The 23,682-nt window shown below is 34.4% G+C and overlaps 1 protein-coding gene across 4 annotated transcripts in view; it reads left to right on the forward strand.

Moving 5' to 3' along the window:
• LOC150103289 (uncharacterized) overlaps nucleotides 1-23,682 on the forward strand; it is a 431,466-nt gene that overhangs the window by 392,709 nt on the left and 15,075 nt on the right. For all 4 annotated transcript variants that reach the window (XM_090397778.1, XM_090397774.1, XM_090397776.1 and 1 more), the window contains exons 14-16: nucleotides 7,918-8,115; nucleotides 12,846-13,028; nucleotides 16,719-16,822. In XM_090397778.1, coding sequence (XP_090253904.1) covers nucleotides 7,918-8,115; nucleotides 12,846-13,028; nucleotides 16,719-16,822 — 485 coding nt within the window. The remainder of the gene's footprint in view (nucleotides 1-7,917; nucleotides 8,116-12,845; nucleotides 13,029-16,718; nucleotides 16,823-23,682) is intronic.

The raw sequence follows: 23,682 nt of genomic DNA on the forward strand, positions 1-23,682 counted from the left end.
TATATAGCATACAACTTTGTGTAAGGTTCACTGATCTGGATAGCTGTTTGCAGGCAGTGTTGAAGAATCAATACTTCAATGTTTGGAAGTGCATAAATCACATATTTCAAATGTAAACAATCTAGAATCGAAATTTCTTCAGATTCACCAGCACAAAATTGATGATTTTGGGTAAAACAAATAGGTGAAGAAATTGAAGATGAAAATGTATTATCCGAAGTTTTGACATCCTTGAATGATACAGTGAATTGGTTAACTAGAATCAGAAGTGAAGCACTGATGAATGAGCCAGGCTGATTTGAAAATGTAATACTTATTTGAATTTAAATTTAATTAACATTTTGTGAACTTAAAAAAATTTGAAGAGGATCAATACCTATTTTGGCACAAAGCAGAATTTTTTGATGTCTGTACATGCTCTGTGTGAAGTCTATTTTGTTGGACATGTGAGTAGTTAAAAAAAAAAATTCTATCAAATTTTTGTCTGTTGCTCTAAAGTTTCAGACTACAGTGTATCCAGTAGTTGAGGTTTTTACTGCATCAGTGTTAAAGCTGTATAACTGAGAGGAGACCTCCACATAGCCTTTAAAGGAATGCAGAGAACCGACCAGGGCTTCTGACCTATTGTCATTGCCTGAATATAACATTAGGAGTAATGTTATATTCAAGGAAAAGGAGTAGCAGCCATAGTATTCAACACAAAATACGAGGCTAATCTTCTTGAATGGCAGTCAGTCTCAAGTAGAGTAATGTGGGCAAATATCAGAATGGGGAACTGGACAATGAGACTTATTTGTGCCTATGGTCCCACAGAAGGTTCTACTAAGGTAGAAGTGGAGGAATTTTTTGAGGCTAGAAAAAGCAACTGACACAATGAAAAAGGAAAAGTTGGTCCTTGTTGGGGATCTAAATAGCAGAGTAGGAAATGATTGTGAGACATACAAAAATATTTTGGGAAAATTTGGAGAAAAGAGCAAAGCTAATAATAATGGCAAATATCTGTTGGATTTCTGCTCAGGACATGGACTGGTTATTACTAACACGATGTTCCAACATAAAAATGTGCACAAATTCACATGGAGAGAAGAGGCAAGGAATAAGAAAAGTCTCATTGACTATGTTATTGTTGGTAGCGATGTTTTCTCCCTGGTGCAGGACACCAGAGTGTACAGAGGATTTGAAATTGGAAGTGATCACTATTTAGTCATGAGCAGGATAAAATTGAATTTCATATTGAAAAGAATGACATGTAAGAAAGTTTTAAGACGAATAAAAGTTGAGCAGCTCTCAGATGTGAACTGTAGACTAAAATACACAAATATTATTGAAGAAAAAATGAAAGAGTTTGAGAACAGGAATCAAACCTTGGAAATTCAATGGCAAACTCTGAAGAAAACATTGATTGATTCTGCCAGAGAGGCATGTGGTGAGGTTGTCTGCAAGGATAAAAAAATCAGAACTCCATGGTGGACACAGGAAGTTAAAGGGCAGTGAAGGAAAAGAAGAAAGCATATCAAAAGTTCCTGTCAAATAAGTCAGCTTGTGCTCTTAGAGAATACAGAGACAAATGCAAGAATGATAAACACTGTGTAAAACTAGCTAAACAAAAGTCATGGGAGGACTTTGGCAAGAATATAGAAAATAAATATCAAGAAGGTGGCAAAATATTCTTGAGGTTGTTGAAGAAGCTTAGGAATGGAGGAAAGAGTGCTGTAAAAGGAGTTAGAAATGATAAAGGTGACATGAAAACTGGAGAAAAAGATATCCTTGAAGTATGGAGTAATTACTTTGAAAAACTGCTAAATGAAACAAGCAGTGATGACAGCACAGTGGTAAAAAACACTGACCAGGCATGCAGTCAGGAATCCATATCCATACTTGAAGTAGAAAAAGCCATCAAAGGCTTGAAATGTGGAAAGGCAGCAGGAGTAGATGATATTAGGATTAGTTATCAGGAGTAGATGATGTTCAACCAGAAATGCTGAAATATGGTTCAGAAAGCCTGGACAGAGGGACGAATTCCTGATGATTGGAGTAGAGCTCTCTCATAGTACCCATATATAAAAAGGGAAATAAAACTGAATGTGAGAATTACAGAGGTATTTCCCTACTGAGTGTTCCTGGCAAGATCTATGCAAGTATATTTGAGAAACGGTTGAGAAGAATTGTGGAAGAAAAGCTTGGTGAAGAACAAGCTGGATTCAGGCCAAATAGAGGCTGTCAGGATCAGATCTTCACTTTACGACAAATAGTCGAGAGAGCATGGGAATATAACAGAGATCTGTATTTAAGTTTTGTAGATTTGGAAAAGGCATATGACAAGGTGCCAAGAGAGAAGCTAATCAATACGCTACAGTTATATGGTGTCAATGGGCATTATATCAAGCAATATTTAGTCTTTATTTGAGTTGGAAGTCAGCAGTTAGAATTGAAGGAAGTACAGGAAGATGGTTTAATGTTAAATCTGGTGTGAGACAAGGATGTACATTATCCCCTCTGTTATTCATTATCTATATGGATCACATTATGAAGGAAAGTGGTATTAAACATGATATCAACATTGGAGATGTTAATGTCAGCTCTTTGCTTTATGTGGATGATATTATACTTTTAAATAAATCCGCTACAAGTCTGCAGGAGTCTCTGACTAAATTGAGTAGATGTTGTAATAGATATGGTATGAAAGTCAGCAATAAAACAACAAAGACAATGAAAATAGGCAGAATCATTGAAAATGTCAACTGTATTGGAAATGGAGAACCTGTGGAACAAGTGAAACATTTCAGCTACTTAAACACGATTTTTACTGAAGATGGTAAATTAAATATAGAAATAGACAACAGAATCAGCAAAGCTGGTATGGTAGGAAGTCAATTGAATAAATTCATATGGAATAAGAGAGAAATTAGTCAGAACACTAAATTAGCTGTATATACAAGACAGTGTTCAAACCAGTTTTAACTTATGGATCTGAGAGCTGGGTCAGAAGTAAAACACTTGACCAAAGACTAGAGACCGCAGATAGTCCTGAGAAAGATTATAGGCATGAACAGATGGCATCAATGGCAGTATCATATTAAAAATGAGGATATTAGGAAAGAACTTGACATTGCCAACATCCAGGAATGCGTTAGCAGAGCTAATCTCAGGTGGTATGGTCACTTAAACAGAATGGGCAAAGAAAGATTAGCAAAACAAGTGTTCTCTGCCAGGTTGGCAGCAAAACGACCCAGAGGAAGACCAAGATATAGGTGGATTGATATGGTACAAAGTGCCTTAGATGATAGAAATATAAGATCTGATAATGTTGGAGTCTTGACAAGTAATAGACTGATTTGGAGGAAAATTGTAGATAGGAAGTTAGTAATAATGTAATTTTTTTCATGTAATACTATCATATCCTGTACACCCCTTGAGGGTACATGGCAGGAATTTGATGATGTGTTCCCTCTAAACTGTTTGCACACATCTAGCAACCGTGTGCACAAATTTTTCTTTTCAGAATTTCTACTTTGAATGTACTAAAAAACAAATATGATCAATCATCTTGTCACTTATTTTATTTAATAATTTTCCCAATGTCTCCACTCTAATATTACTTTAGCCTATTCCAACTTAATACACTCTAATTAGTTACTTTTAGCATGCACCATGTGGGTGAACTGATGCCAAAATAAGCAAGTCACAGAAGTGTATTTGTTTAAAGCATCTATTGTCTAGACAGTACAGTCACTTAAACTTATATAAAAGATGGATTTTTTTTTTGTAGTTATGGATATTTATTATTATTATTACGGGTATCTCCATGGAGTCAGTAGATTCATCGCAGGAGACCCAAACTAGCAAAACAATATATATCTCTTCTTGAATACATTTACAGACGAAGAACTCACAGCTGAGTCGGGCAATGAATTCCACTCATTCACCACCCTCCAGGCGAAAAACCTCGATCTCACACCCTTGTTAACCACACTTTTCTTTAATTTCCAGGGATGACCTTTTGTTCTTCCATCACTATCACACAGCTGAAACATTTCCCCTGCATCAATCCTATAAAAACCTTTTAGTAATTTAAATGTTTCTATCATATCCCCTCTTCTCTGCCTATTAACCAACCTCTGCAATCCACAAGTTCTCAATCTATCAATGTAGGGAACATTTTTTACATCACTCACCAACTTAGTCACTCTCCTCTGAATCCTCTCCACAACCTCCTCATCTCCAAGGAATCCAGGTGACCAGACCTGAGCACAGTAATCCAAACATGGACGTATCAACACTTTATATAAAGGGGAATAATAACTTCTTTATCTCTGGATGGTTAGTGTGTTCCTCAATAACCACATAATCCTATGTGTAATCTTGGACACCTTAGCAATGTGTGTCCCCTGAACTTCATCTCCCTATCCACCAACACCCCTAAGTCAACAGAAAACAGTAACTTCTTCAATAGCTTATGACCTTCCATGTTCAGATGCAACCCATCTGTAGCATACAGCTGTCTTTTTCCTTCAAACGCACTCCAGATATCAACAAATTCCTTTAATTAATTTAATTCCTTAATTCCTTAATTTAAACAAATTAATTTAGTGCTTGCAGTTTTACAGGTTATAGCCAGACGAAAAAAGGCAGCATTAACCACGCTACCGGCCAAGACGTCGAAGTTATCATGGATGCGAAGTTCATATTAAAATTGTAATACCATTGATATTACATTGAAATGTATGAGGATGCATATTTGATCCATAATGGGCGGTAAGGTGGTTAATGTGAGAAATATATTTATTAGAGCATTTTTCTTCTTCCCGACATGGATTTTAGGTCAGGTGGCCTGTTCCGGTCGCATGGCATCACTTTCTTGGTCTTTCTATTCTTCTTTTTCCTCTTATTTCATATCTGTATGATATTTTAGTAGTCTGCTGTTGTCCATTTGATTTAAATGTTCTATCCATTTTTGTTTATACTGTCTTATGTAGCAATTAATTGGTTTTATATTCAAGGATTAAAATTTCTTCATTTGTTTTATGGTCCTACTTGGTATAGCCAGCTGTTTTTCTGAGAAATTTCATTTCTGCTGTTTTAATTCGTTTTTCATCTTTCAATGTTTCACTTCCATATAGTCAAGTTGGTTTTGAAAAGACATTATATAGTCTAATTCTAGTGCGTTTTTTGTACTAAGGATGGCTTAAATATATTATTTATGCCGTTTACTTTTTCAAAGTTGATATTTTAGTGTCTATGTCTTCTTTGTATGATAAATCGCACCCCAAGTATCTGAAAGTATTTACTTGTTCTAATATTTTATTATTTATCACTATTTTACTTTTTATTGGGTTTTCTCTTTTGAATGCCATTATTTTTGTTTTTTCTTTAGATATTGTCATATTATATTGTTTTGAGATATCATTTAATGATCTTTGTAAATCATCTTCTGATGTAGCTAATACTACTTGAACATCTGCAAATAGTAGCGTATCTTCATTTGTGGGGTTATTTGTATACCAAATGGGTTATACTCAGTGGTGAGCTATGGAAATTTTAACAAAGGGCTTGCATCATTGGCAAACAAAAAAAAAAAAAAAAAAGAGCCATATTTCACTTTCACACAAACCTTTAAAGGCTATTTTTAAACAAATATTTCATTATCTAAACACGAAATATTTGCACACAATCAACTGTGCTAATTTATCTTACATAAGAAAAACATTTTTTAACTATCAAAATATAATAAGAATGAAATCTTTTATAAAACATTTGATTGGCTACTGGTTTTACCATATGACTGGCTACCAGAAGGGTAAAGATAGCACATGTGCTTATTTTATTTTCAAACTTGGGTGCATTCGTTATAGGGAAGTTGAAACAATAATTCCGAATCTATACACTGCTGAATAGACTAATTTTTGTTAGGTTAACGTTGAGTTTGTCGCTTAATATGTTTAAAAAAAATAAAAATAAAGTAAACAAGAACAAGGAGCTTGCAAATTTGAGAAAAATTTAACAAAGGGCTCGTGTGAGTTCCTTATAGCTCACCACTGGTTATACTGTTTCCAGATTGTTATATATATCTATATTTTATTTACATATCTATTGAAAAACAGAGGTGAGAGGGTACATCCTTGTCATACTCCTCTTGCTATATCTTTCCATTCTGATATGTGTTCTAATTTAACTGCTATTTTATTTCCTGTATATAATTCTTGAATGGATTGCAAGAATTTGTTTGGTATATTTAAATTGGTTAATATTTTAAATAATTTTTGTCTACTAATTTTGTCAAAGGCTTTTTCATAGTTAATAAAGGCCACGTGTTTCTTTTTGAAAGTCTTCTCTTTTCTATTAATAATTTTAGAGTAAAAATTGGATCTATGCAGGATTGGCCTTTTCAGAAACTGTTTTGTTCTTCTAGTAGTTGGTCCTCTATAATACTGTTTAGCTTCTCTTTTAATATTTCTGAATATATTTTATATCCTGTATTAAGCAGACTAATTCCTCTATAGTTATTCAATCGTCTTTATTTCCTCCTTTTTTATAGATTGGGATAACCAATGCTTTTTTTCCAAGATTTAGGAGTTTTTCCAGACACTCTTCAGATTTTGGAAATAGATCACCCATTTTTCTAAATCTATTGTTTGTATTTTTATATTTTCTTTTATTTCTTTATTCATATATTTTATTACTTTATAGGTTTTAGGTTGTGGCTTAAATATATCCTTTTCTAGTTCTGTTACAAAATTGTTCCATCTCTCTCTCTGTTTTTTTCCATACTCTTGTTTTGCAATTAAATTGTTTTTTATACTCTATTTCTGTTTCTATTGTTTTGGAATTTAGCCATTTCTGGTAACTCTCCTTTTTTGTTTTTATTATATTTTCTATTTCTTTGTTATTATGTGGCCTCTTAATGTCTTGAGTCTAATTTCTATTAGTCTTTCATTCAAATAGTTATGATATATAATATTGTTCTTTAGCGATTTATGTACCATAATCATTATACCTGCTTTTGCTCTTTCTTCTTTTTTTACCCCACTGTAGATTTGTATATAGTTGTTTGTTTCTTTTGTACCTTTTTGTTTTTTCTTTGTTTCTGTTACTATACATATCTTGAATGTTAGCTTGGTTTAGTTGTTTATCAAGTTCCTCTTCTTTGTATGCAATGCCACATTCCATGTTGTAATCTTCATCAGTTGGTCCTTTTTCCAATTTAATTTACCTTTTCCTGAATTGTGGTCTTTTTCCTGATAATCTGTCCAGCTTTTCTTTGGATGAGACTTGAAAGTATATTGAATTTCCCCCAGGGTAGGTTACTAGCCTGTCGCTGGGTAAGTCCAGTGGTAAGGCTGCTACCTAACCCCTCTAGGCAGATCTAACAGTATTTACTCTGTTAGAATTATACCGCCCATGGTTGGTTGGCAGTGCCTTGTTTGTACTTTTAGAACAAGATGGACCATGAGAAGGTGAGGTTGGCATTTGAGTGGGAGAGACTATATATTGCACTTCACCACCCCTTCCATCCCTTTTAGTGCATTAAATCCTCAACCACCTTATGAGTAACAGAAAGGCACAGAATTTCCTATTTTTGAACACAATATAAACTACACACATATTCAGTATTTTTAAGTAGTTGAAGGAGTAAGTAAGCATTTAGGTTGAATTTATAGAAATATTTAGCATGCAGTGTACAAGATCTTTTAACAAAGATATCATCACAAGTTTTAGGTGTATCAAATTAAGAGTTGTGACTTTCACTAACCTGAACACAGACCGCACAAATCTGAGACTGGAAAATTGCACCTGAAATCTTTTTCATGCACACATGGGCCGGCAAAAATTAAAGGGAACATTGTATTGCATGTATATATATATATATCTGTGTGTGTGTATATTTTACCATACATGTGCTTATTCTTCCTATACTAGTTGCAACAATCAAAAAGCCTTCTGGAATTACTAATTCTGTAGAAGAATTGTCAGCATCTTATGCATCAAAACTTGAACTTCCAGAAAGAAAAAAGAAAACAAGCAGGAAACTGTCATTACTCGGCACATCTAGAAATAACAGAGTATTTAAATCTGCCAAAGGATTAACAAAGGATCATAAGGAATCTCATTCACAATGTAAGTATAAATGGCTTAGTTGATAAAGAACATCATTCCTTATCAAAATATTATTTTATAAAGGGTGTTCATTTCACTTTGATTTTTAAAATACAAATTACACTAGGTCACATAGCGCATTCTTTTTAGATTTTTAATCTGCCTCAGAGCAATCAAAGATACAAAATTTAAGAGTAATTATAACTACTAAATACATTGGGAATACTTGGTCAGCAACACTGCAGTTACCTACTCAAAGTTTCAGCTCATTAACTAAATTATGATTATAATCATTAATGTATATGATTATGCATTATCATCACTCGATGGAGTGTAAAATGCCTATCACTTGTGTGATTTCCTTTTTCCCCTTTCTATATCTGATAGTGGATATCTTATCTACTTTGAAAATGGCAGCTTTCCATTATTGCTAAGGATCAAATTATTATTATTATTATCTAAGACCTCCAGGAAGTCAAGGACTCATTGAGAGGCTATATATCATGATGATATTTGCTGCTGGATTTGACAGGATATCACATGGAATTCTATTATGCAAACTGCAACAAATGGGGGACAGATATGGTGATAGGGATAAAAAAGGTAGCTCATGGACAGATACCAGTATACATAGGAGCAAAATCCAAGAGAAGGTGGGTGACTAGTAGTGTGCTGCAGGGCTCTGTGCTTGGACCACTGCTGTTAATTTATACATAAATGATACAGGAAATAATTGAAGGGAGATATTCAGTTGTTTGCTGATGATGCAAAGTTGGATAAGATAATAGTTAATCATTGTGATGTAGAGAGCTTGCAGGATGATAGGTACAAGCAAAACATAATGGATGTCGATTTAATTTGGAAAAGTGTAAAGTAATGCATTTTGGGATACAAAGATTACAAGCTGTGTACCACATTGAGGGAACTGTACTCCAGGAAATTGAGGAAGCCAGGGATTTGCAGATAGTGGTAGTAGATAAAGAGTCGAAGTTTAGAGGGCACATTGTTAAAGTAGCCAGGGTAGCTCACAAGATTACTTGGTTATTGAAGAACACACTAACAAACAGAGGTAAAAGAGTTACCATGCCTTTTTATGAAGCCTTGATTCGGCCACATCTGAATTACTATGTTCAGGTCTGTTCACATGGACAAGTGATCTGTGAAATGCTTCCTATGAGGTTAGATTGAGGGTTTGTGGATTGCAAAAGCTGGTTGATAAGCAAAAAAAGGAGGATATGATAGAAACATTTAAGTTACTTAAAGATTTTATAAGATTGATGCAGGGGAAATATTTCAACACTTGCAAGAGTGTGGTTAGCAAGGGCATGAGGACTAGATTTTTCACTTGGAGAATGGTGGATGAATGGAATGGGTTGGTTGAGTCAGTTTTAAGTGATTTGTCTGTTAATGGTTTCAAGGAGAGGTACAATAGATACTGTGTTGATAGTTTGGGTCTCTCACAGTGAGTCTTAGGACTCCATGGAGGTGCCCATGCAGCAATAATAATAAAAGAATTCACTATTTTCAAAACTTTTATTTATTGTGCATCCTTTTAAAACAATATTAGAGGCCTTCTTCTAGATTTGTATCTTTTGGTGGTTGTTCACCATTTGAAAGAAAAATCATCTCAGATAAATCTGTTGGTTTCTGATTACTTTTCCTAACTTTCTACTCTTTTCAAAAACATTCCATTCCATTCTCAACAACAGAAAAAAACAAAATGTTCACAACTATTGCCATAAGTTGCCCTGTTTACTGGACAAATAGTGTGTAAAGTAAATTTTCAGGTAAGAAAACCAGTATTATACATTTTCAGTCTATTAAAGTAAAAGAATGATAAGTTTTTGATATTTGCTGGCTGAAATAAATGCTGTTTTTAGACTTGAGAATTGACCACTCCAAACATTATGGCTCTGTTGCCATTACTAAATATTGAACATTAAAAGAAAGGATCACTGAAATCTAATGGTACTTTATAACATAAGCTTTAGTAATAAACTGTTTTAACAACTAAAATTTTATAAAATAGCTATCAGTTGAACAAACAATCCAGGCTCAATGTGTAAGTGCTTTGAGGATGCCAATGCCATACTGTTAGGATAGGTGAAAGTGTGATTGCTTGTGCAAGTATCTTCCATTGTGTGGTTTCCCCATAAACAGAAAAGAATAATGAAGTATTTGCTAGTTGTGTAACTGGTGTCTAGGAAAGGGAGACAGTTATTAGTTTCATTTACTATAATGACGTGTATTTTGAGATGTCAGCTGTTTTAAATGCACTAAAAATGTATCTGTGTCTGGACTGCAAGCCCAAGTAGCAAACACTTCTATCAATATATAACATAGCCAAACTATTGGTTTGTATGTTACTATATTGAGTTTCTGATTTTCTAAAAATTCCATGTATATTGGCTGGCAGGTGGGGGTGGGGGAGCACCCATTGCATTCCCACATATTTGTTTATTTTTTCACTTCAAGGAAAGTGCTTTTTATTATTATTGCCCTTGACTACATTTTCAGACTTAAGGAAAGAGGTATGAAATAAACCTTGAAGGTTCAATAGGCAAAATCTACATGCTAATTGGCTCCAACAAACAGACTAAAATCACCTAGATAATCTATAAAAATGCAGCATTTATTGAGTTAATTGTCAACAGCAATAAAATTTAAGTCCTAAAAAATTAAACACAATGAAACATTAATCTGAGCCTCTGTAGCTCAGCTGGTATAGACAAGCCCTTTGGTTGGAAAGAATCAGGTTCAAATCCTGTCTATAATGCGAGGAAACTTTTTCAGGTTTTTCAATCAAATGGTGAGTTTGCCTGTCTTATATGCAGGTAACATGCTTTTCTCCCTCAGAACAGGCAAATTATCTCCTTGAACACACAAATCTTGTCATAAATACTTGCACTAAGGAGTACAGCAGAGAGTGCCATGCTAGTTGCTTTAATTCATTGCGACCCCCTAATCAGGGGACTATGTATCCTAAGGGAGAGATGAGTTGAAAAAAAAAAAATTAACCTAAACAACCACATTCTCGATGAAGCAGATTCTCAGTGCCTTAATTCCTACATAGATATTATGACATAGTATTAAAAAAGCATTTCAAATTTCATAAAAGCTTAGCTAATATCCAGAAATCTAAACTCATCACCACAAGCCACTAGCCAGGCCATAATTATATATGGTTCCCAGACAGGGAGTATTGCTACTTAACATGCAGTCACTAGTGATAGCTTGAGGATGACATACCATTGATCAATGTTAAGATATACATGGTAAATCATAGCCCCAATACTATCACTCTTGAAAAATGCCATCAAAGATCTCTGACCTCTAATAAAAACAATTCAGAAAAGTTAACCAAGGCAGATGTCTAAGTTGGGACACCAACTTAGACATCTGCTCTCACCTATGACACTTATGTACTATAGGTTCACAGTAACCTTTTGTGGGTGAGTTACAAAAATAACCCGGACCATTCTGTTGCAAAAAAAAAAAAAAAAAGGTAAACTGATTGTTGTATGTACCTTGCATTCCTGTTCTTTAATTTGCTTCTTTCTACACACTGATGATGTACTGTTATTTTCAGTATAAAATATCTGTACTTTCATTAAAGTTAATTACTGTGGTCATTGTATAATTTGTTGTTTATAGATATGTCACAGGTACCTTTAAAGATTAGATTAAAACAAAATTATGTTCTGCAGTACAATTGCTCTGCTATTAATATACAAGAATGCAATTATGAAATGCTCATTATTATTACTTAAATATAAAGAGCTAATAAGCTTCATTTCAGCAATGAAAACATTACTTAAATTAAGGGGATATTAATTGCTAACACTGTGTCGCTGATACTTTATAGTTTACTATATTCGGCAAGAAACTCTCTGATTCCAATCTTTGAGTTTCTTTTTCGGTTTTAAAACTATGTGGGATTTAATATCCCCTTAATTTAAGTAATGCTCATTATTATTATTTGACACCTCCAGGGAGTCCAAGACTCATCGAGGAAAGTCATCTACTCTCTACAACTCTTCGTCTCCACCCCTCAATCTCATTCACCAACGCCATCTGCTGTTCACTACCACCACTACTATTTTCACAGACAACCAGAAACATCCATTCCCATGGTGGGATTCAAACCTGCAGCCTTTTGGGTGGAGAGTGAATATGCTAACCACTCGGAATAACCTAACCAAGCAGGCAGTTTTTATGATTGTCTATGATCATTTCCTTACTTGTTACCATTTCTGTGTATCATTATTAGCTTTACAGTTGCTTCATTCAAAAATTTCATTCTATTACTACACTTTTTCAAACCAGTATTCTCATCTTCAAGTCATTCCGATAGGCCACAGTTTTGTTACATTTTTTGACATACATACATATAGAAATTTTCACAGTGAACTCACTGAGAAAAGTCCAACATGAAACTCAACCTCTGAATTGAAATTTTTTATACTGCTAATTTATAGGACATCATTTTAACATCTATTATATTAATAACACATTATAAAAATAGTAATAAAACAATTAAAAACTACTTATAGGTCTAAAATTACAAACTTAAGCTCAGAATACATAAAATAACTCCAGAAGATTAAAAATGCTTATTCTTCACCAGAACAACTTGACACATCCATGATAATTAGCATAAAAAAAAAAATTTATTTTCATTTATTAGATTCTTTTAAATAATCATTTTTTAAAAAAATATCTTTTAAATAATTTTTTTTTCTCAATTGCAGATGAAGCTTTCTGCCATTCTGGAAAGGATACAAGCACACACGTTTCTGATCATTCTGTGATGCATTTAATTGCACCTTCTGATCACCTACCAGCAAATTTACACTCAGGCATATTTGGTTATCAGTGTTTCCAGTGGCCGGGCATTGAAATGGTTATCGAAGCTTACCAGCGATATCTTGATGGTAAGATTTTTTTTCTTACAGCAGAGATCACATGTATTTTTTCTCTTAAAAAAAAAAAAACTAGTCTAAACAATTCTCACCAGGCTGCAGAATATGGTTGATGGTCAGAATTTTATGTGCAATGTAAAAAAGTGATTGCTTCTATGCATTAATGAAAAAATGTAAGCAACAATGTTGAATTCCTACAATTAAAAAAATATGACAAAAGGAAATACAACTTTTTTGTGTGTGCAAAGCACTTTTTTTACTTGATGTTAACCAGGTCTGAATTTTTTTTACCACAAAGGAGTACACATGCTATTATTCTTAGCACATACATATAGAAAGGCTTAAGTCATGTTGATGATTCATAGTAATGTTTTATAGTATACATGATACCAAGAAAGAAAGAAAAAATGATTAAACTCATTAATATTTTGTTAGTTTTCTAACCCACATTATCAGAACACAATTTTAACTGTGATAAGCACACAGCACTAAACTACGTAATTGAGGAAAACAATTAAAATTGTAACTAATAACAGAACTAATGTCCTTACATGGTACTCTCTATAGGCTGCATAACTATAAAGTTAATTTAGAGAAGTCAAGCTATCAGGTCTTAAAATGATAGTCTCCCAGATCTTTGGTAAATTAATGTGACAATACTTGTTAAGGTTAGGAGAGTGCTTCATAGCTGAAGCTGATTCTAAAAATAGTCTTTCAGACCTATTAATGACTTCTACATAATAAAGATGCTTTCCTCCATCTGATCCTATGTGAAGGGGCATGGTCTGCCAATCCTGAATTATCATACAGATAGTTGTTGATGTAATTTTTCTGTTCTTCAAGGCAGATGATAGTTGATTAGATCAACTGCATCAAGAGAATGCAGTTGATCTTTAAGAGAACATGTGAAGATAGCTAGCTGAATGAAAGGATTAAAAGTGGCATGGAGATCATATTTGCAGAGAACTTTAACTATTTTTTCTGATGTACCCTTAACATATGGGATGGTAGAGTGGTTTTGCTGTGATTCTGTGTGTTGGAAATCCTTCCAACACAGAGGAATATTTTTATCCATTTTATATGGACTGTACCCATTAGCTAAAACAGATTCAAGATTAAAGCTCAGTTTCAAGAGCTGTGTCATTTGAACAAATAGCCTTACCAAATGGCTTGGTAAGCAAGTTTGGCTGTACTATGTTGATGATTAGATGCATATTTGGTGCATCTTAACAGCCAACACTCGAAAATAACATCACCATACAAAAAGAAAGTAACAATTGTCTCACCCCCTTTTTTTTTAGATACACTAGTGACATAACTTCCTAATGGTTCATTATCCTTCTCCATTTACAGAAAATCCACTCATACAGGAAGGTATTTACGTAAACAATCACAACACGATATTGGCAGTTCTGTCTGGCTGTAGTAGGACAGTTTGCAACTGGAACAAACGGGACACCCAATATTAGAATTTCTGAACACATGGACTACATCTGGTTCCATCATTATAGCCAATCTGGACTTGTTGACCATGCTTTGGACACCAAAGGAAATGCTGGAAGAATATGAGAAGCTATTCTTGGAATCTGCCTCAGCCCTGAGAAACTTTACAAACCTCAACAAATTTGGGTGTATTTGAAATTGCTAAAAATTGGAAAGCACTCATCCTCAGATCTTCAGCCAAGACTGCCCAATTTAGCTCATACCATTCAGGTGGCCACTTCAGTTGCTTTTCTTCAGCCTCATTTTGTTAGTGCCTGTATGCACATATTGTTGTTCTGTGATCCCTGATGATGGCAATTTAGCTGAAATATCTGAAGTATTAATTAAAGTTATTATAATTAATATGTAGTATGTATATGTTGCAGTTTCCTGAAAAATAATAGTATAAGCCTTTCTACCAAAGTGTCATTACTCTGGTAAAAAAACCAAAATGACCTATATTGCATACAATAGTTATACCTAGCAATTCAAGGGAATGTCTGAGATTTTATACACTCCTTCCAAATGCAATAAAAATGAATGATAAACTAGGTCTGCTCCTCCAATCAAACACCTCATGTGAATGATATGTGCATATAATAATTTATTCTATTACCACTGTTTGAATGCTATAGCTGGCTCCGACTAACTTTTTTTTTTTTTTTAAACTGAAAGCTTTAACGAGTAGAGCTATCATAATGCATTCAGTGTTGCTGAAGCAATCAAGAAGTCAGTCTGTACTATGTGTTCTTCTGGCTGGCTCACTTGTTTTGTCAGAGGGAAAACCTGAGTTTCCAGGAGGAGAAGAAATATACCTTCAATATGACTGGCTAACTAAACTTTTAAGGTTCTATACATCATAAATAGGATCCAAACTGAGTTTTTTTTTTTTTTAAATAAGGACAATCATTACCTAGCTATGGAGGCTTGGATGTCATGATGTACAGTTTCACATTATTTTTTTAAAACTGTGTTTTTGAGATAAAGACCACAAAGACAATAATATAATCTGGAAAAGTATGATCTAATCCTAAAAATAAATGGAAAAATATCCTATTCTAAAATAATGCATCATGCAGTAAATGTTTCTTAATAAAATATTATTACATGACACCACTATGGAGTCCCAGAAGTTATCTCTGCTATGCAATGTAGATGAGCAAGACATAATCCTCCCCATTTATATTGCACAAAATAAATAAATGCATTCATTCTTTTCTATAATGTTTTCATTTCATAACTAGAAAAGCCCAATTCAATAGAGGAAAGAATTTTTTTATTCTCATAACAAAGCATTTCTGTTGGGCAATCGACAACAATGCCTTTGGTTGAAAAGACCCGAGTTTCAATCCTTTGTAAGCTATAACATTTATAAGATTTATAACATTTAATTTAAAAGAGCTTTTTAAAATTAAGGATAAGAAAATGCTTTCATCTGACACAGAGATGAAAGGATTTTCCCCATGCAAAAACAGATAAACTGACTAGAGGACACATGCCATTGACAGAAATAAACTATAACGATAGCATTAACTACCTTATTATTACCAAAATGAGGTTTATAAGAAGCCAAGTACAATCGCTGTAGTAACCCATTGAGCCTATTATGTGATAGGAATTTCTTAAATTTAAAACTACTTTGTAATTAGAAAATATAAATACCATTATCTCGAAATTATCCAACCTTTAAATAACCACTCTTGGAATAGATTACCATGACTCATGGAACATCACTATATAATTGTACATTTATATTCAGCAAATAAACTCTTCAATTAACTGAATTCCAAATACAATCTGATAATTGAGAAATCACAGTAGTTTCATATGGAAAAGTGATGCAAAACTATTGATAATGCAGCTGCTTAAGTAGAAATAAAGGTACTATTAGCCTTCAATGATGAATCTCCATGGAGTCATCAGCTTCCATGGAGGATCAATAAGGCTAACAGTACCTCTGTCAGACCTCTTCTTAAACCAAATCACTGATAAAGTACTCAGACCACCTTTAGTAAAACATTCTACTCATTCACCATTCTCCAAACAAAAATTCCAGTCCTCACATCCTAATTACCTACACACTCTTACACAACCTACAGAAGTAACTCCTAATTCCCTCATTAATTGTCAGGTATTGCAAAATTTCTTCTACATTGTATCTTATAGAGTATTTTCTATTCAGATTTTATCTTGAATTTAAAGTATTCATATGTTTTTCAGATCAAAAACTTGAACAAGAAGTGCTCTTAGATCAGTGTCACTGTCTCAGACAGCATCATCAAGAACTGAAGTCAGAAGCTGATTCTTTGAATCAACGGATGGCAGTAAGTATATTTTGTTGTTTTAATTTTTCTGTAAAACATAAAAATTCTCATAAAATACTCAAATTTAATATCGGAATTATATTTATCTCACTTAAAAATTTTCTGTTTATGTTTTGTTATTCTATACACACATACTATCTTTCCTTTACGTATCAATGGAAAGATAGCATGTGTTTATATGAGAAACCAAAGTTTCTAGAAAGGGGGGGGGGAACCCTGCCTCTTCTGCATGAGACCAGTAACTTATCTTTCAATGTTTTACTATTATTATTATTATCATCCTAAGATCCCCAGGGAGTCACAGACTTATCTAGGAGGTCTCTTTTGTCATACACACATTAAAATTCTTTCCAGACACCACGCTCTCAGGCACTGCATTCCAATCAGTCAAAACTCTCCATGCAAAAAACCTGCTTCGCACTCCCTTGCTCACGCCCTCCTTATATAGTTTCCAGGGATGACCTCTCGTTCTCCCTCAATCTTCCACCATTTTATGAAAAACCTCTTCAACGTTAATCCTATAACAACCCCCTACTAACACACGTCTGTATCATACCTCTCTTCCTCCTATCTGCTAGACTGTGCAAATTGTATTTTTTTAACATTCTAGAAACAAGAAACTATTTTGGTCAATTGCCTCTGGATCCTCTTCAACATCTCATTCTTTTGAAAACTAAGTGACCAAATCTGTAGTCCATATGTGGTGTAATCAGAGCTTTATACGGCAGAACCAGAATCTCCTTACTTCTACAAATCCACTTCTACAAGTGTCCTCTGCATCATTACCAGAATTTGTTGTGCTGTCTTCACAATTTTGCAATATGTTCTCTAAATTTCAGATCCTTATCCATCATCACCCCAAGATCTCTTATTTTCTCCACCTCCAACAATATATCCCCACCAAGAGTAAATTATAGATCCCATCTTTGTTTCCCAAATTTTAAAGCCTTACATTTCACAACATTGAACTGGCATCCCACACTCCTGTGCTCAGTCACCCAGTCTACTTGCTCTACTCCTCACAGTTCATCACAATTTTCATCATCTGCAAACAGCTGTATATTCTCCATTGAAATCCTCCCCAATATCATTAACATACAAGTTAAACAGCAATGACCCTAAAACAGACCCTTGAGGCACACCACTTGAACTCTGTCATTTCCTTTATGAAGCAGTACAATCTTGTCTCCACTTTCTTTCCCTTTCTTGGGATATTGCTCTCCCCATACACAACTTGTTGATACCTATCAGATAGCCAATATCCAACCCTATCCATTCTAGTTTGATATCAACTTATCATGTGGTAATCTATCAGACGCCTTTGCAATGTCTAAGTATGCTACTGTATATCCATCTCTCACATCCAATGCTGTTGTCACCTTATTGTAATAAGTAAGTAGATTAGTAAAAGATGATCTTCCTTTAGCAAATCTGTGCTGTCTATCAAAGATAATACCATTGTTTTCAACCCAATCTGGATCCTGATTCTCACCAGTCTTTCCAACACTTTAACCACAACACCTGACACACAGATTGACCTATAATTTGATGCTTGAATTCTGTCACTTCCTTTATGAAGCCTTCCTTCCACTCCTTTGAACTTCACCCAATGTAAGACTCATATTAAACAAATATGTCAAGGCAGATGTCAACTCTCTGGTACATTAAAAGATGTGATGATATAGCATCTAGTCCCACAACCTTATTAATATCAAGTTTGCTTAATTCCCACATATCTCTTCCTCACTCACCATCAATCTCTCTCTCTTCCTCCTCACCCACTGCTCTGAAATGCTCCGTGATGTCACATTCACAAGGATGAAAGACCTTTATGAACTGCTTATTAAATATCTCAAACTATATCCTCTGCACCTTATACAGGGTGTTCGGGATAAATTTGACAGTTTCGTAAGGAAAAAGAAAATCTTCTTTGTATCTATTAAATTTAATGAATTGACAAAAAAACATTACAGGCAGAGTTAATTACAATACTATCAACAAGATTTACTCAAAATAACCACCATTAGCATCGATCACAGCTTCAATTCTGCTTCGGAACCTCGAACAAGCTGATGCTACAGTCTCCCTGGGAAGGGCCGCAAAAACTGTTTTAATTTTATCCATTAACTGGGCTTTTGTATTACTGGAAGTGCGATTGGTGTCTTTTTCAACTGCGCCCCATACAAAATAATCCATGGGGTTAAGGTCTGGGGAGTTTGGAGGCCAAACATTACTGGTGAAGTCGTAGAAATTTTCAGACAACCATTTTTGACTTTTCCCAGAGGTGTGGCAAGGGGCCGAATCCTGCTGCCATACATACGGCCTACCATTGGCTACCCTTGTTATCCAGGGCTTGACTACAGTTAGCAACTCCACGAACAAAGCCCGAATTCCAATGCCAGGGTTCTTCAACACCTGTTCCTGCAGATTTGCGAGGAATTCTGCTGTACGAACGCAATCAGATCGTCTGCTAGGGATCTTTCTTCTTGCTACATCCTCGTAGTCACCATTGCAAGTCTCTAGTTCATGCCTGATTGTTTTTACTGTATTCAGGGAGCATTGGGCAGCAGTCGTAATATCCTTATTTTGATGGCGGGCACGAATCATCATGATACAAGTTATTCTCTTCCATGATTCAGGTGGGTTCCAGCTATCCATCCTTTCTGACATCTTGTATATGAATGAAGAAGGGTCCAAACTTTTAAATGAAGAGAAGTGTGTGTTAATACATGTAACTTACGGAAAAATATAATTAATTATAAATATGTCAAATTTATCCCGAACACCCTGTATAATTTTCTCCAATCATGCCATCCTACCATAATCATTGTTATTTTTGCTGGCTACATATCGAAAGAACTCCCTGGGAATTTTTTTTTTTTTTTGACTTCATTCGCTAACTGCTGCTCATACTGAACTTTTGCTACTCTCTCCTTGTCTGTTTTTTGTATTCCTCATGGAATTGATTATCACTCTTCTTATGTTGCCTCCACAATGCCTTTTCTCTGAATTGCATGCTTAATCTCTTCATTCATCCATTTCATACTTACCTTATTTAACATTCTGACCTTTGGAATAAATTTAGACATTGCTTCTACTAAATAGTTCTTGAAAATCACCCAAATAGCAATGATTTCCTTTTCACCCAACTCCCCATTCCATGCTACAGCTGCTGCAAGCTGTCTCCCGAGCTTCTCATAATCACCAGCCTTGTAGTTCCACATATACCCTTTCCTCACAGATCCTCACATGGCTGGCAACTACCCAGGTAATCACTTCATGGTCACTCTATCCAACTGGAGGGGAGAGGGGATTTCACACCTCATTTATAATAACATCCTCTGATGAGATGATCAAATCGAACACTGGCAAATCCTCGTGTACCCTCTTGTTACATACCTGCCTGAGGTAGTTGTCTCTCAAAACTCAAGAAACTAATTTTCTTTACTTTTAGTTGCTATCTCATCATCCCAGTCTATATTGCTGTAATTATAACCACCCATAATAATCACCCTTTTCCCATTTGCTTATACATTTTCTGTCACTATCGTCCACAAATAAATTAAAGATACCAAGAAATTATATACTTGGCTTAATCCTTTATCCAAGTGTAAGCAAACAAAGTTTGTGCCGAAAGTATTTTCAGGACTGGGGCAACTTGTATAAGGAAGCTAAGACTTCACAGTACTTGCCTTAGTATCCCATAATGCAAAGTACATCTCCTTGTGGACGTGTATAATGCTATTCATTATGGAAAGAGTCACTACCCAGACCAGTTTTGACCTTTATTGAGGTCTATTCACTGGGAACTAGACCTGGAGGTGATACTAAGGTTGAAGTAATGCAGAAGTCATATTTTCATATACGAGTTGCCAAAAGGTGTCACACCTTTTTATTAAATTACTCTGGATTAGAGAAAGTTGTTGGAAGTTTTTTTTCACTTGATTATACTATAAATTAAAGATATCAAGAAATTTATACTTGGTTTAATCCTTTATCCAAGTGTAAGCAAACAAAGTTTGTGCCAAAAGTATTTTCAGGACTGGGGCAACTCATATAAGGAAGCTAAGACTTCACATCACTTGCCTTAGTTTTATTTATATAGTATATTTATAGTATAACCAAGTGAAAAAAACTTCCAACACTACCCTCCACATTACCAGGTCTATAGTAACATCCAACAAAGCATTTCATTCTATTTCACCATAACCCTCTATCTTCCACCAAACTGCCTCAAAACCATTACCCTATTTCCCCCTTGCACCTCTACCTTGTATGGATATAACTATTTTTCTATCATCAATAGCACCCATCTCCCTTTCTACCATTTCCATCTCTATTCCTGTTAGGATGCCATCCTCATCCAATCATGTCTCACTTATTCCAACAATTTTCAGGTGAACAAACTCGATTAATGCAACAACCATTTCATTTCCCTTGTTTCTGATAATTCTAGCATTTTCATACAAACATAAGTTTCACTGATACGATTTATTAGATGTGATTTCTCCATACTTTCCCTCTTTACTCATCCCAGAACCTTCTTCAGCTCCAACTGTTTTCCCTACATCCCAGGTTATCCCTTTATGTCTACACACACACACACACATATTCACATCCTTTTGGAGCATCAACTTTTCTCATGCTGTGTTCTCTGTCTACCCCAAGTCTCCCCCATTTCCCTGTTTGTCTTGCACGCTTGTTCTCTCGTTCTCTACACTCATGCCATCCACTTCTTCATTCATAAGCACCACTTCAATCTCTCCTGCTCTTTCACATCACTTCTTACTTGCTCAAATTCATTCTCTGCACTCTCCCTTCCCTCCGAATTAAAGGCAAGTAATTTATTTTTCTATGGAGGTGGCGGGGAAAGTTGAGTTTTGTATCTAGGAAAACAAATTGCCATTCCTCAGGGCAATGAAATATCTTATTTAGATCTGCTTTAAGCAGTGATCCTTGTTGACTACCCTTTCCACTTTAGTGTTGTCTGCAAACTCTGAAGTTAACTTTTTAATTTCTTGATCAGTATCATATGTAAATATCAAATACCGGATCCATGATTTGATATCAAATAATGGATCCTGTGAAATCTTGATAACCACATTAGATGGTTGAAGATAACTTAACACTATCTACTGCTTTCTTTCCTTTAATCACCCTCCTTTACTTCACAGTAAATTATAATAGACAAGAAATTATATTCTTGTTTTAATCTTTTACCTAAATATAAGCAAACTTTACATATGAAGTATCTACACAAATGGTCTACTATCTAAATGCTGTTGACTTCATTAACTGTCTCAATATCCCATAAATGCAAAACACTTCCTTTTCAATGTGCATACCACTATGCATTATGAAAGGGGTCATTACCCAGACTCTTTTCAACCTTTATTGAGGTTTCATCAATGGGAGTTAGACTTAATAAACTAGCAGAAAAACTTTCTATAACTATCTCTGATGCAAAGTATTTTAATGATATGGTGATACACTATTTTAGTACTTGAATATTGAAAATGACTTCGCCATTGATTTAACTTCAGTTTCTTCCTGGGTCTAGCTCCCACCGATGAGGCCTCAGTAAAAGTCAAAATCGATCTGGGTAGTGATCCCTCCCATAATGCATAGCAATATACATGTCCAAAAGAAGCTTCTATATACACCAGCCATGAAGATACTTTACATTTTGTTTGTTTATACTTGGGTAAATATTAAAAGGAGAATATAATTTACTTTGTAACCAAGCAGGGCAAAAACTTTCTACAACCTTAAAACCACATTTTTTCCCAAGAAGATTGTATTTGAATATGCTTTATTCATTAAACATTATTTCCTACATCTAAAATTTAGATGCAGGAAATAATGCCAATATTTTTATATTTAATCCTTTGTAACAGTATCACAATAAATCTTGACAAATATAGAAGGATTTTCTTAATATTTACCTTTTGTAACCACTGGAACTTCTGAATCTAATGATCGCATCATTATTTGGTTTAAGTTGCTTCATGTAAAGTAACTGGACATAAGATATATCCTATCTATGTCCAGTCCAGAGCCCAATGCAATCTGGTAGACTTTTCCTTCAAGTTCATTTCCAGTTATTAAATTATTCTAAATGTAACATGCCATTTAATTTATAAATTATCATCTGTTTTGCATGAATGTAGTTGCAATGCAATGATTTAATCTGTTACTCATCTCACTTAGTTCAGCAGTGTGTCCTCCAAAGGTCAATTCAACTTATCCTTTTCCTTTCTGTTGTTAAATATATTTAGTATTTACAGCCATTAAATTTACAAAATCTTAGTTTTAGCAATCTACAGTGCAAATTTCCTTATAATTTTTATAGTTATGCAAATATCTGAAATGTATTTCTTATCAGATTAACCAATTCACATGCTATACATTTCAGCTTGTTCCTTGAATGATAATGTTTCACTGCTGCAAAGCTGGTAGAAACTGAAAAAAAAAAAATAACCTCTTTAAACACATCCATAGATTAGAAAATTTATTGCATCAGGTGACTGCTTAGTGAGCATTAGATCTAAAATAATCCCTTTGCTTATAAGACTGCTGAAAAAACAACCAAAAAAAAAAACAAACAAACAGACATCTAAAGTTTCATTCTTGCTTGACCATTCAAACTGTCTGAAAAATTCTAGAACATAACTTCATTAACTCCAGTCCTTAATACTGAATTATAAATTTGAATATTACTCTAGACAAATTCAATGATAAGATCAGAATCATCATTTGTGAGCAAATTTTATATTGGTACCCACATGTTTGCTGGGATAACAATTGTACTGTCCTTCCAAAAACCACATAAGTAATGTGTTCAAATTGAGTGTTCTCAA

Source organism: Typopeltis vanoorti, chromosome 9, assembly GCF_054136105.1.
Source record: "Typopeltis vanoorti isolate ZY-2024b chromosome 9, IOZ_Tvanoo_1.0, whole genome shotgun sequence".
Classification (NCBI taxonomy): Eukaryota; Metazoa; Arthropoda; class Arachnida; order Uropygi; family Thelyphonidae; genus Typopeltis; species Typopeltis vanoorti.